Below are 14,568 nucleotides of genomic sequence, written 5' to 3'. Positions count from 1 at the left end.
ATGCATGGAGGTACGACTTCATGTGGGTCATGGAGGCGCTACTTCATCTGGGTCGTGGAATTTCTATCTAACGCACCAACTAAATGAAACATACGTGGACACCCTAGAAGGCCGCCTTGACGACGTGCCTTCATATTGAGGTCGCATAGCCTAGGCGGCCTCCCAGCGTGTCCACGTAAGCTTCATTTGAGTGGTACGTTGGATAGAAACTGCACGGCCTAGATGAATCACTCTGTTGTCCTTGCATGCATTCAACCATTCATGTTGGTAGATGAACCAACAACTTATCCAAGTGGGCGCATGCGCATTGAATGCAGCAGGTGGATAAACGAGAAGAGCATGTACTACAGGCCATCTACCACCACCGTCCACCACTTTGGTGTAAGCAGGTGGACAAACATTTAATGCTTGTTGTCCTGTACAAATAAAAATTTACTATCAGTAAGTTCAAAAAAATAAAAATGAATTATTAGTAAGTAAAAACGGGTCATGACTTTTAGGATCATAGTATTACCACACATCTCTTCAGCTAAATTCATGAGAGACATATATTCTATAACTAAACTAACAGTACTTACTTTACACCCTGCATGGCAATATTTTTTTATGTTCGAAGAAGGTCGAAAGAAGGTGGGCACATTCAATGCCATCCTTTACATGCAGAGATTTTTTACATGCGCGGAGTAGGTCGAAAGCAGGTGGGCACATCTAATGCCTCTCCTTTACATGTAGAGATTTTTCACACGCATAGAGACGCTCGCTCCTCCTACAACTTCGCATGCCTAACGAGGCTTATCTTGCCAAGCACAACCAGCATACACATTATATATGTCCCGTTGTTGCCTGCTTTTATGTGGTGAGCAGGCTACTGTTTACCTAGTCGTGTCATTGAAACACCATCGAAAACATAATCTAAGAGCAACCACAATGTTGCAGCAAAGTAGTCCATAAGCATTAGAATAGTCTACCAGCTAGCTGAAACATTGTAAACTTTGTATGTATCAGTATGTCTTTGGTTACATGACACACGACAGGTAAGTTAATGCACTTATAGAATGTCCCTAGCTACAAGCAAGGTGCAGACTCCATATTTGCACTGATCGCTTGGGAATTATGGAAGGAAAGAAATGCGAGATGCTTCCGAGGAGCAGCTACGCAATTGCTAGAGTTGCTGGTGTTGATCAGGCACCAAGCCGGGGCTAAAGGCCTAGGTTGCTTAATCCAGCAAGTAGTCAGCTAGCTGATTCAGGGTAGTGGGGAGGGACAAATGCTTTGTTGATCATCTTTAGAGCCCACCCATTGTACTAAACATTGCTTTCTCTTCTTAATACAAAAATGCACAAATCTTTCGCGTGATCGAGAAAAAAAAAATCATTCTTGCAATGCATCCAGGTCCAGTTGCTAGCAAAAAAATTTGCATTCAAGTTGAATGGACACCGGTTGTAAAATATATATATATATTGAACTCAGAACTGTGAAGTACAGTCAAATCAGCAAGGAGACACAACTAATATCGATAATCACGTTACACAGACCAACTGCTTCTCCTTAACCTACTATAGTCTACAGAGTGTCCACGATGATCTCCCACAGCGCGCGCCTTGACGCCTCCACGTCGCGCCGCGCAACGAGCGGATGTGAGAGCAGCTATGCCACCATGGCACGCCGCGTCGGCTCCTTGTGCAGGCACTCCGCCACGAACCCGCGCAACTCTGCCGATGCCTCTTCATCCTCCGGCACGGATAGGGGCTCCCCGTCGCAGATGGCCTGCTTCAGCTCCTTAGCAGACGGTTTCTGTACTCCAGGCAAGAGGGAGAGTCGCCCTAAGAAGAGCTCCAGGACGGTGATGCCGAGGCCCCAGACATTTGCCGCCATGGCGCCGTGCGGCCCGGCGCGGGCATTGGGCGCGAACTGCTCGGGGCTCAAGTACATCCTAGTGCTGCCGGTGATGGGGACCTGGAGGCGCTCGCCGGAGCCGTCGTAGAGGATCCTGGAAAGGTTGAAATCACTGATCTTGATTTCCCCGCGGATGTTGGCGAGGAGGTTGTCGGGCTTCACGTCGAGGCGCGTGACGCCGCTGGAGTGGAGCTGGACCGGCCCCACGACGCAGTGCGTGGCCACCTCAGCGACGGCTGCCTCCGGGATTCCTAGCCCCCCGCACTGCTGCAGGAGATCGCCGAGAGACCCGGCGTCCATGTACTCCATCACGAAAGCGCCCTTGCCGCCGGGCCCGTGGAGCAAGGCGTGGAAGTCGACGATGTGCGGCACCCCAGCAGCGTGGCGGAGCACCTCGGCCTCCTCCACGATGAGCGGGTCCGGGTAGAAGATAGCTTGAGCGCGAAGACCGCGCCGGTGTGGCAATGGCGTGCCTTGCCGACCCTGGCTAAGCCGCCCTCGATGAGGTCGCCGATCCAATCGGGGTCCGATAGCCGCAACTCCTTTGGCACCGACGCTGGAGCTACCACTGGCACGGAGGCCGTCATCCTCAGCTGGTGCGGCGGAGCGGCACTGACCCGGCGGAGTACAAATGTTCCTGCATGGTCGGTGAATTGTTTTTATCTGATGGTAAGGAGGAACATTAAATGTGTCCACCTGTCTTACTTGTTTTTATCTGATGGTAGCATGGAGGGGAGGCATTAAATATGTCCACCTGCTTTCGACCCACCCTACGTTGGTGAAGATATCGAGTGCTTTCAAATTAACTGAGTGAATTTCTGGATAGCTTAGGGAGACACTCGTGCATGTATGGAAATTTACTGTCTAGTATCTATTGATAGTAAATTTATTAATGTAAAGGGAGAAGGCACATGTGATATAAATTTCTCCTATCATAGTAACTTTTTATGTAAATGACATGTGAAAGCACAGTGATGTAAATTCCCTTACCATAGTAACTTTTTGCATGTAAAATACACCTACAGTTTATATTGTCCTGGCATGCATAGCCATTCAATTTTTTATCTACTTCATTAAATACGTCCACTTGCTTCGTCTATCCACCGCCGAATACATAGAGGAAGGTTTATTGTGACGCGCATTATCTAGATTATGAAATTTCTATCAAACGAACCTAACACCGTGGAGACCGCTAGACGGCGTGCCTTCCTATCTCTAATACGGTACACCACGTCATCACAGACTACTTGCTGTACGTAGCAAGGTAACAAATCTAGCGACCGTATGGGCGGCGTCACGTGCACTTGCCGAGCGGGCCGCCGCAGAGGCAGCCGTTGCTGGCAAACGACTCGGCGTCGAGGCGGTCGAACGGCGGGCCGGCGGGGATGCCGCCGCAGAGCCGGTTGTGGCTGAGGTCCAGGTGGCCCACGTACGCGGCCGAGGCCAGCGACCGCGGCACGCCGCCGGTGAGCCGGTTCCGCGACAGATCCAGCAGCATGAAGTAGGACCGCGGCGTGAACGCGTCGGGGATGCCGCCGCCCAGCGCGTTCCGGCTCAGGTTCAGCATCCCGAGCCCGCTGTTCGCGAGCAGGCTCGCCGGGACGCCGCCCGACAGCCGGTTCCCGCCGAGGTACAGCGACGTCAGCACGTTGCCGCCATTCCCGCCGGTCCCGGAGCCGCGGCCCAGCCCCTCAGGGATCGCGCCCGTCAGCTGGTTCTCGGAGAGGTCGAGGTCGGCGAGCCGGGGCAGCGACGCCACCGACGCCGGGATGGGGCCCGACAGCCGGTTCCGTCCCAGCAGCGCGCGGCTGAGCATCCGGAGCCGCCCGAAGTCCGGCGGGACGCGGCCGGTGAGGCGGTTGTTGGCGAGGTCGAGGTGCTTGAGCTGGGCGAGCAACGTGAGGGAGGGCGGGATGCCGCCGGAGAGCAGGTTATCGGCGAGGTCGAGCACGGCGAGGCGCGACAGCCCGCCGCCGACGGCCGCCAGCGGCGGGATGGCGCCCGTGAGGCGGTTCCCGGGCAGCTCGAGGATGCGGAGGTACGGGAGCGACGTGGCGACGCAGGCCGGGATGGGCCCCGAGATCTGCTTCCAGTCCGCCAGCACCAGCGTCGAGAGGAGGTCCAGGCGGCACACGGCGTCGGATACGTACCCGGACATGACCCCCGACGCCGGCCGCCCCGCGGGAGCCATCACCGCGTCGTCGGCCTCCCCGCGCAGGGAGAGGTCCGCGACGCGCCCCGTGGTCGGGTCGCACGCCACGCCGTACCAGCCCGCGCAGCAGTCCATGCCCGTCCATGACGAGAACACGCCCAGCCGCTCCTCCGACAGCGCCGCGCGGATTGATAGCAGCGCGTCGCGGTCCGCCGCCGAGCACCCCGACGACGCGGCCGGCTGGGCAAGCAAGGCGAGGACGACTAGGAGCGCTGCGACGGTGGCCGGAGATGTCATTGCGTGCTTTGCTTTGCTTTGGTTTGGCGGCAGTGGACGACAGTGCTCAGTGGCGAGCTTCTGAAAGAGGCTGGCAGTGGCAGAGTGTGGGTGTGGCATTGACGGCTTTGCCCTCCCGTAAGCGCGTTTGTTACCGTTTTGGGCTAGACTAGAGTAGAGTGGTGGGGGCCAAGGGTGTCTGCGGGGCACGTGCATGGCAGTGCAGCTACCGCCACCGGCGGCGAGGCGCCTTTACCTCTCGTTGCCAAAGTTGTGCCTGTGCGAGGTGCGTCACTGTGCTGGCAGCTCAACGCAGTGGCTTTCTCTCTTCCCGCTGAGGAAGTGAGCAGTGATGGGCCTGGGCAAATGATGGCACGATCTGGACCCCATTTAGTTCCGCTTCATTTTGTAAAAAATTTTAAGATTTTTTTTGTCACATCGAATCTTTGACGCATACATGAAATATTAAATGGCTGGTCCAGTACCAGCTTGTTTTCGTTTGTTTCAGCTTATTCTCTCACGCAGAATACTATTGAACCATCCAGAACCATCCAAAATTTACTATGCATGGCACCAGCCGAACGCCCTGAATATAAATAAAAAATATAACTAATTACACAGTTTAGACGAAATTCACGAGACAAATCTTTTAAGCCTAATTAGACTATGATTGACACTAATTACCAAATAACAACGAAAGTGCTATAGTAACATTTCGCTAAAAAATTTGCAAACTACATAAGGCCCTGGCCGCACCAAACTAGATTGAATGCTGCAGCCGTCTGGATCTCGACCGTGCGGAGGATCCGTCGCCGGAGCTGATCATGGCGTCCACGCCGCGCCCCCTCCACCCCCCGGGCCTCGGCCAATCCATCGCGCGTGATGGCGACGAGGTGGCGCCCCATGCAGACCAGGATCGCGCCGGCGTCGACCGTGCGTGAGGAGTCCAGGACCACGTGGCCGCCTCGTGGTCCGTAGGCACACCGACCACCGGACACCGCTGTCGCGTTTGCCTTGCAGTCTTGCACCACCAAATTATATATATACATAAGGATATTATTTCCTACGTTTGGGAAGTAGTTACTCCTATATGTATATCTCTAGATTTATGACATATATGACCTGACAAAGTGTATATAGATCATCTAGGGTACTATGTATGACAAATATGTATGTAATGTATACTTAAAGTATATGGTTATACTTATTTTATATGTTACTATCATAGTATTATATATTATATTAAAAAATATTTGCTCTTTTGAATTTTTTTCATTTAGTAAAGATGTGGAGTATCTTAATATTAGTATGACTACATACTCAAACTGATAAATGAGTATGTACTTATACATAACGTGATTTATTGATTATGGGAGTATACTCCTGGAAGTATATAAAATGCACTATATATATAGTGCTCTTAGAAAATCACCCCTATCTATATATTTTTTTAATATTAAAGAGTCAAAAATTTCTCTTCATCAATTTTTTAGTCCACCTCCTCCTATCTAAAGATATACACATGGGAGTTAGTATTATTTAGCTTAATATTTATACGAATTTTTGTGATAAATTGGTGATAGCTTTAGCCATGAAATTTTTACAGTAAGTTCATTATATTATTATGTGCTCACTGTAAATTTTGTAGCCCTTGAGTAAGTTGATAAATAGAGTAGCTAGTACTCCTTGTTTTAGTATATATATAGCAAATTGGTACTAAGAGTAAGAATACCTTTAGTTGCTAAGATAGTACATGCCATGTTTCATACTTGTTAGTAGTAACAATAGGTAACTTAGCACCTTAGTTAGTAGAACTAGCTTAGTAGCTTGATAGGTGTGTTCGTATTTTAAGAGTTGTTGTTGCCGTATTACTAAATGGTGCATCATTATTTTATGCATGTAGATAACGAGTTGATAGAGTTCGTTTCTACGGGCGAACAGGAGTTCAAGGAGATCATTGAGGAGTACGAGGAGAAGATTCTCATACAAGAGGGAGCCCTGGAGCCATCTGTTGCTGACTTTGTTGACACCCCGCCTGCTCAAGGCAAGCCCCGGTGCATAACCCATATTTTTGAATGATCATTGAATATATATATATATATATATATATATATATATATATATATATATATATATATATATGATGTGCATTTATGTTACAGTCATTTCATAGAAACTATATGCATAAATATACTTACCTACGAGTCCTACTAGTATAGGTCGAGTAGCTGTTATGCTTAGGATTCGGTAGCGTGAGTAACCTGCCGTTACTCACAATTGGTGATTATTATCACTCATGATAAAATGGTGAAAAGAAAAATAGAGACTGGGCAGGGATATGGTTTGGGTATTGGTAGGTGTAAGAGGTTGTATCCTACGGTTAACAGGGCATAGCTTGGTTACACTTTTTTTTCCTATCTGTGTCGGTTAAGGACCGGCCGTTGCATTGGGTTCTAGGCAAGTCACAGACTTATTATCCCGAGCACATACTTGGGTATGGGCGTAGGGAAGACTTGTTGCTCTCTTGTCGTGGGTTTTAGCTCTTTCCAGACCGACTAATTAGAGACGAGGATGGTGGAGGTCTAAGCACCGCACTGAGTCTGGGACTTAGGAGCGGGGGCTTGGAGTCCAAGTTTGGACGGGGACCTAGACCCCGTGACAGGACAGTGATGGGTTGGTCTGACTTGTGCCTGGGATACAAGCGGGACGTGTGTTTTGGGGTACCCAGCTAGGCACGTTGATTCACGAATTGTCGGACAATCCGGTACGGCTTGTCTATAGTCTAGCACTGTAGTAAAAACTGAAAGATGAAAGGTGATGAAATGAAATTGTTTGCTCAACTTTTGCTTGAAAGTAGAATATGTGTTTACATAGAATGGCTAGGTAATGAATCAATCATGACTGCTAATAATAACATAAATAAGGTTTCACTATTAGTATTGCTTTCTACAAAAAGGAAACTAGCAAACCATAAAACTTATCATATCCATTGGAGTCGGGAATTTATTCCCACTAGTCGGATAAATCTTGTGAGTACATTATGTACTAAAGGTTTATTTACCCCTGTTGCAGGTGCAGCTTGAGAAGTCCTTATTTATTATCGATAGATGTTTATTTGAGTTTTATTTTCATTCCACTGTTTAATATTCCGCACTCTGAATTTGGTACTATAATAATATATTTTTAAGAATTCTGGATGTATGAAATGGACTAAGTATTTGTTTACACCAAAATTTGGGAGAACACGGGAACTCAAAGGCTTCCAAGATTGTGTCAATCAAAGAATCGATTGCATAAGGATCGATATTAGTTGATTTAGACGCGACACTGGAATTGGCTCTCTTGAATGACGTCGGCAGATAATGATGATGAGCTACGGTTGGCGTCGGGGAACTACATATCAGACTCTACGAAAAGAGAATGATTAGGGTCCAAGTTATCTTAAGATATGAATGTTTTCTTCTATACCAAAGATTGTAATGAGTCATACTCGAGTATGATTCATGTTTAGGCTCTGAGCATAAATATTAAACCCCGACTGTTGTAAAGGGCACACAATCAATCAAATAGAAGTTACTTACTTTTTCAGCTCTAGCCACCCCTTAGGAGTAGGAGTAGAGTAGATCTCGGTGAGTTCTTTAGCAAGCAGGGCTGCATCGGTCCGGTCGACCTCTGACTTGTCTGTAAGTACCATCATGGGTTATACTTTTGTTCGTACGGCTGCATCGATCCGGTCGACCTCCACTGCGACTCTGGTATAAGCTAGTTACCGGCTCTTGTCTAGTTCAAGTACGGCTGCATCGATTCGGTCGACCTCCACTGCTTGAACTAGATTAAGGTCAAGTTATCGGCTCTATCTAAGGGTGGCGTCCTTCGGGTAGATTCATTAAGTTACTGATCTGATGATGTTTTCATTATTATTAGTTTACAGCAACATCAATTCACCCGGTCAAGATTGAATTAGATCGGCCTTATATCCTTTAGATCCCTCGTTCATTTGTTACAACACGATATTATCTACCTTGAATGATGGTTTATGTTTCATTGGTTGTTTTACTTCAATCTTGATCGTGCATAGTACGCGGTTAAGGCATGAATAATCTTGAAGAGGTCTGCTGGCTAGTTGAATCTAATTTATGGTTCACCATTATGGCTGTAACGATCTGGTCGATCCCCACTAATGGCACTATAGATTGGAGGATGCTAGTTAGTAGAGTTGTTCATGGTTAGGCGTGACCTTAGTTGTTTGCTATGCCTACATCAGCTAAATAGTCGATCGCCTGTGCGTTAACGCCTACAGCGTGTTTACATGATTCCATTAAGCGTGGGTAGATCTGTGTACTTTAAAGGTTTGATTCGTTGTCTTTTGCACGATAGCATTGATCCGGTCGAACCCCACTATTAGAGATAGTGGGTTGAGTCTGAGGAGTCTATAGTTTTGTTCATGTGAAATAGTCGATTATTCACACGCTGTAGTCCTTCTCACCTAAATCGGCTATTTTAGCTGGTTTATCCAAGCCTTCACATATTGCATGTCTTTCGAAAAGCCTGTCGAAGTACAGATGTCTTTGTAGATTCTTTGGTTTTAGTTTGTTACTATCATCATAGCCGCCATCGATCCGATCGAACCTCACTGTTGGTGGTAACAGATTAGATTCAGAGCGTCTGTAGATTTGTTCATATTAGATAGTCGATTTGTTCGCATGTTATATCTTTTCTCATTAGATTCATCAGCTCAATGATTCATACTGATAATATTCACCTAGCTGATGATCTTATTTACATATACGTACTGTACTTGTCAATATAAAATTAATCGCTACCCACGAGCTTTACAGTTTGTAACAGCTAATTTCTGTATGGATCGGCTATTCAGTCACTTTTCCCGTATGACTGCTCCCGAAGCGGCACACTTGGAACTGTCTAGGCACAGACCAATATGTTCCACCTTAAATTACTGATAAACTTTCTCTCCTTGTCAATTGCAGGGTCAAATTGACTGGCACGTCTTGGGAGGAGTATGCAGGATTGATCATCCCTACGTTGAAGCCTGGCGGATCTCTAGCTCCATCGAGCAGACCCTTCTGGCTTGCTCGTGTGCTCGACACGATTGACATGTTTTCATGCTGATAGTATTATAACTCGTTCTCATTATTGGATCATTGGGGGAAAATGTGGATCATTTGGGCTCTCCCTTGGGGTGTGCTCGATGAAACCCGCCCGAGGTAGCCTACTTTCGGGGTGCTTAGTGTCTGGTAGAAGACTAGCGCCTTCGAGGGTGTGTTATTTCGGGCGGTTCTGCCACATGAGCATTGCTAGTGAGCTTAGGCTTTGTGTTCTTTGCATTACTAGTTGTGCATTACTAGTCTTCACCGACCTGAGAGGATGGTGACTTATGGGCAAGATGTTGATTGTCCATACACTTTTGATGGCGCACACTTTACACAATGGAAAATTGGATGATATGCAATTTTAAGTTTATTTGCCCTCAAATATGGTGGATGGCAGATGTAAGCTTTTCTCATATGTTGGATAAAGAGAATCTAACTCAAGCAAAAGAGAAATGCCTAGATCTCGACACCCAAGCTACTGACATCATTTATAGATCTTTGGATGATAGCATCTTTGGAGAGATCATGAACATGAAAACCTCCCGTGAGATTGATTAGGGGAGCTCTAGCCAGCCTGGCATATTTGTTGTCTAATTAGGATCTTTATAAGGTGCTTGTGAACTTAGATAGAGGGGTGTAGTCTTGGCTAAATCGATAGTTTTAATTCTACATTTGTTTCGGTTAGTCGGCACATTTAAGTTTTAGAAAGGACTATTCACCCCCCTCTAGTCCGTCATCTCGACCCTACAGCACTGACCCCATAAGGACCGAGGAGACAACGGTCACCTCGGTCCGATCAGATGCCACCTGTACGCCACGCAGCTCAGACAAGACAACAACACCCAACGGTAATGGTCGGTACGGTGCCCACTGTCCAGATATGGCCCGATAGGATGCATGTATGATTTCACCCACTACAGGATGGGATCCACAACAGAGGCCTTGATTTGGAGGCCATCTAGACCGGCGGGAGCCACGACCCTAGAGCTCGGGATCGTGACCACCTACTCCTCAAGATAACCAGGCAATCAGCGACCTAGGGGCGGCTACCAACTCCTATACAACGCCCCTAGGAAATCAAGAGATGATGATGAAGACCACACCAGAGACCACGTCGCAAAGGACGGCTAGCGAACCACCACCGTGCCTATAGTGCCACCATGGCCGGCAAAGTAGCACCATGCCACACCTTACCACGATGTGGGCAGAAGACCATGACGACAACCACGCCCAGACGTGCATCACAAGACGGCATAGCTTGTAAGCCAAGTTAGCTAGGCCCTTCCCTTAGTCTCTCGACCCCTCGATCGGGAGAACCTTCTTCTTTGTACTTGCCCTGGCCTTGAACTCTATATAAGGGCAGCCAGGGCACCATCCCAAGTCATTCTCTCATTCTTGACACCACCGGACTCCTGAAGCTTCCCTTCAGGCAAGGCAGTTTGTCCCTTAGCTCTAGCTCTAGCTCTCCTACCTCTTTCATCATTCTTGCACCCCCTATTGTAAGAACTTTAGAGCATTCAAGCGAGAAACATGCACTCGATCATCTCTGAGACTAGATGTAGGGCTCTGGCCTGAACCAATATAAATTCTAGTGTCTTTTGGATGCTACCATCGTCTTCCTAGAGCATTGCAGCAATCGTATAAATTTACTAATCCTGTTTACAAAACACCAACACCCTTGCTCTTGGATGAGGTGCTGGCCTTGAATGCAATACTCTTCTTGTTGTCTTCCTCTTCTTCCTTGATGACCCCATCCTGTTCCACATGGTATGTGTCTTGTGTGACCACATCACCTAGTACTTGGTTTGGGGTCATTGTCTCCAAGTCATCTCTCACAAGAATAGTCACCAAAGTGTCAAACCTCGGAGGTAAGCATCTCAAGAACTAGTGTGATAAATCCTTGTCCTCCACTTTCTCTCCCACGCCCTTCAAATCATTCACAATTGTTTGAAGCCTATAGAACATCTCCACCATAGTCTCATCTTTCTTCATCTTGAAGCTTGTGTACTTGTCCTTGAGCATGTACAACTTAGCACCCTTCACCTCCTTAGTGCCCTCATATGATTCCTCCAATCTCTTCCATACATCATGAGCTCTCTCAAGATCCTTGATTTGCTCCAACCCCTTCAAATCAAGAGCTTCATAGAATTGGTTGATTGCAATATCATTGTTTTGAAGCTTTTCTTCTTCTCTTGCGGTTGGACTAGCTTCATTGTCTCTTAATCATGTACGTATGCTGCACCTCTATATTATCCTAAACAAATACATGTGTGGGATCATGTTAAGATGTCACCTCTACAAACATGCAACATGTTAGCAAGTAAAAACATTTAAGATATTTTGGCTAACTTATCTAATTTGCAAGATGTTTTGGCCGATTGATATAAATGTGAGATATCTTGACTATTTTATAAAAAGGAAAAATAAAGAAATATAAATTTCTCCTATTACCTCCTAAGAGATAATACATGATAATTCCCATCCAGATGCCTGGTCCATGATTACTTTAGAGTACTATGCAGATCTCTACTATACTCGGTACCTCAAATTCTTTTGTAGTATATGTTAGTATGTTGAAATACATGTTACATAGATGAGAAAGGGGCTTGAAGATGAGTTCATTGATCTGAGAGAATCAAATGATGGCCATGACACCTCACCTATCATCTCCAAGGCAATCCTGAGGCTTCTGCCGATCCAGACAACACTGTTGATCTTAACCGTCATTCATCGTTTCCTGGCTTTTATCGGGACAGTCAGCTTTGTATTCTTCACGTATATGTGTGAGTACTACAATGATTCAGAGGCACCATGGATATAGGTACAAAGAGTCACTAGTTACTAGTTTGTGTGGAAATAGTTAATAGTGTACCAATTGAACAATTCGCCTTAGCATCTCATAAACTAATTTCACATATCTGTGCTAGAAATTCCCAACTCTGAATATTATGCCATCTATACTCGATACTCCACCTTGCTAGTGGCTCATCAACAACTAGGAATGAAAATGGATGGAAAACCCTTTTAACTGTTTTTTTGTTTACGTATTTGAACCAGAAACAGGAACGTGACTAGGATAATCAGGAACAGGGATTCATTCTTGATAATATTCTAGAATAGGGGTACTCCATGTGAATGAGACCATTCATTTTTGACAATCTTCTAGAATATTTTGGACCTAGAAGGAGTCTGATTTTCCATATATCATGGTAAAGTTATGAAATATCATGTACTATATAGTTTTGAATAGTACAACAAAACAATACAAGGATAATGAAGAGTCTAGAATATATTGAAACAACACAAGAGCTATTGAGTTCTATAAATAGGGGGCTCCCTCACCTTTGTCATATCTTGGCACATAGTCTCTTATGATCCGAAAGCGAGTAACACATCAAGGCTACCATGGCATATTCCCTTTTCTAAAAAAAAGTATCACCATGCTAAGATGGCAACAATAGTAAGTGGGTCCTAGTGTCACCATGCTAAGGTAGAACAATAGTGTAAGTGTGAATATCTTGTTAAAATCATGTTCATAGTGAATATAGGGTTGAGTTGTCTTTTAGAAAGTCGGTCTCCGTATTACTATAGTTAGAAATCATTGGTAACAAGCTAATTAAAATGTTAGTCATCTTTTATATAAGAGACTAACAAGTTGTTGGTAACAAGTTAATTAAAATCTTAGTAGTCTAGGCATCCTTAGTAGTCTAATCATTTTTAAATTCTAGATTCCAACTGTTCTTGTACACTATTGAATATCAATTCTTAGGTTTTAATTGTTTTTACCCGAGCTAGTGATAACGATCTGGCAAAGAAAAAATGACAACCAATGCAGAGAAATCCTACATTCCAGTTATTTTCAGCTAAGATAGTGATGGCGACCTGCCAATGGAGACCACTAATATGTAGGTCTTGACTTAATTAATTATACTTAGTGAACTCTATGACATGGGCATATGAAGAGAAAAGATTTCTGAAGAATGAGGAAGTTGTTACATTAAAACTTAATCCTAAGTTATTCTAATGTTTAGTGGGCAAAAAGAGAGCAAGGTCTTAGATGATATGTGAATAAATAAAAAATTATCTTTTGTTGGGATCAGCCCTGGCAATTTAGCTCAGATGAGAGGTGTACTAAACTTTGAAGTCAATGAATTTAATTAATAATTTGTTAATCAAGGTGATACTTACTGGTTTGGGTATTTACCCACTTGGTGTTGACTTGATCTAATATGATACGTCCCAAGTTCTCGGAGTCGTGGACTCTACTTTTCCTTTGATACCAAAGCTTATACATCCCTAATATGCAAGTCTCCAAATTCTCCATGTCTTGTAGACTCTTCTTTTCTCCAAATGCTCCGAGTCCTGTGGACTCTACTTTTCTTTTGAAACCCAAACTTATACATCCCTAATATGCATGTCTCCAAATTCTATGAGTCATGTGGACTCCACTTTTCTTCAGAGATCCAAACTTTTGTCTAGTGTTCTACATGTTTGAGATTATTTCCTTCGACATACAAATTGGTACGTTTGAGATGATTACCTTAGCCACCCAAATTTTGGTTTGGTCTGTTTCTTCTTGTCTTGCTTGTTGAGTTTTTGAGCTAGCACTTTGTTGGCTTTCTTCTCGAATAGGAATGGAGTGCTCTTCTTGTTAACTTTGATTGTGTTGGGGAGGTGACTTGTTTTCTTCTAGAACCATTTCTTCTTCTCTCCTCCTTACTCACTTTGCACCCATAGTACTTTGTGGCTTCCTGATGACGTGAGTTGCAAGTCACGGTTGATCCCTCACCACCTTGAGATGGTTATCTTGTTGAGTGTGGACTTGCTTCTTCTAGCCTTTTATTGTGATAAAGTTCTCGATGAGACAATCTACTTCTTACCTTATAGCACCTTATTTTCCATAGAAACTTCATCATTGCATGGTTCTATAATCATACTATCAACAATACTTGTCGTCGGAGGTGAATTTTTTACAATTTGGCCCTTTTTTTGAAAGTTTCTCACAAATAGACCCCTGGCGGAAAGATTTCAGAAAATGGACCCTTAGCTTGACGCCATCGTCACTGGCGCCGAGCTCCTGGGCACGGGGCAATGGCCTACCAGGGGCTCGGCGCCAGAGTGACTGGCATCGAG

General features: G+C 45.4%; 1 protein-coding gene and 1 pseudogene across 1 annotated transcript; both read right to left on the bottom strand.

Moving 5' to 3' along the window:
• Window positions 1-1,563: 1,563 nt before the first annotated feature.
• LOC136501902 (mitogen-activated protein kinase kinase 9-like) lies at window positions 1,564-3,038 on the bottom strand (annotated as a pseudogene).
• On the bottom strand, window positions 2,888-4,387 carry LOC136501830 (DNA damage-repair/toleration protein DRT100-like). The gene has a single exon (XM_066497359.1). The coding sequence runs from the start codon at window positions 4,343-4,345 to the stop codon at window positions 3,191-3,193; it is 1,155 nt and encodes a 384-aa protein (XP_066353456.1). The 5' UTR covers window positions 4,346-4,387; the 3' UTR covers window positions 2,888-3,190.
• Between the last annotated feature and the right edge of the window lie 10,181 nt (window positions 4,388-14,568).

Source organism: Miscanthus floridulus, chromosome 13 (assembly GCF_019320115.1).
Source record: "Miscanthus floridulus cultivar M001 chromosome 13, ASM1932011v1, whole genome shotgun sequence".
Classification (NCBI taxonomy): domain Eukaryota; kingdom Viridiplantae; phylum Streptophyta; class Magnoliopsida; order Poales; family Poaceae; genus Miscanthus; species Miscanthus floridulus.
Note: the sequence above shows the minus strand (reverse complement) of the source record. Positions and strands in the feature narration are given on the sequence as shown.

Bases quoted from the DNA above. Each gene is read 5' to 3' on its own strand.
- LOC136501830 (XM_066497359.1), bottom strand. From the start codon at position 4,345: ATGACATCTCCGGCCACCGTCGCAGCGCTCCTAGTCGTCCTCGCCTTG.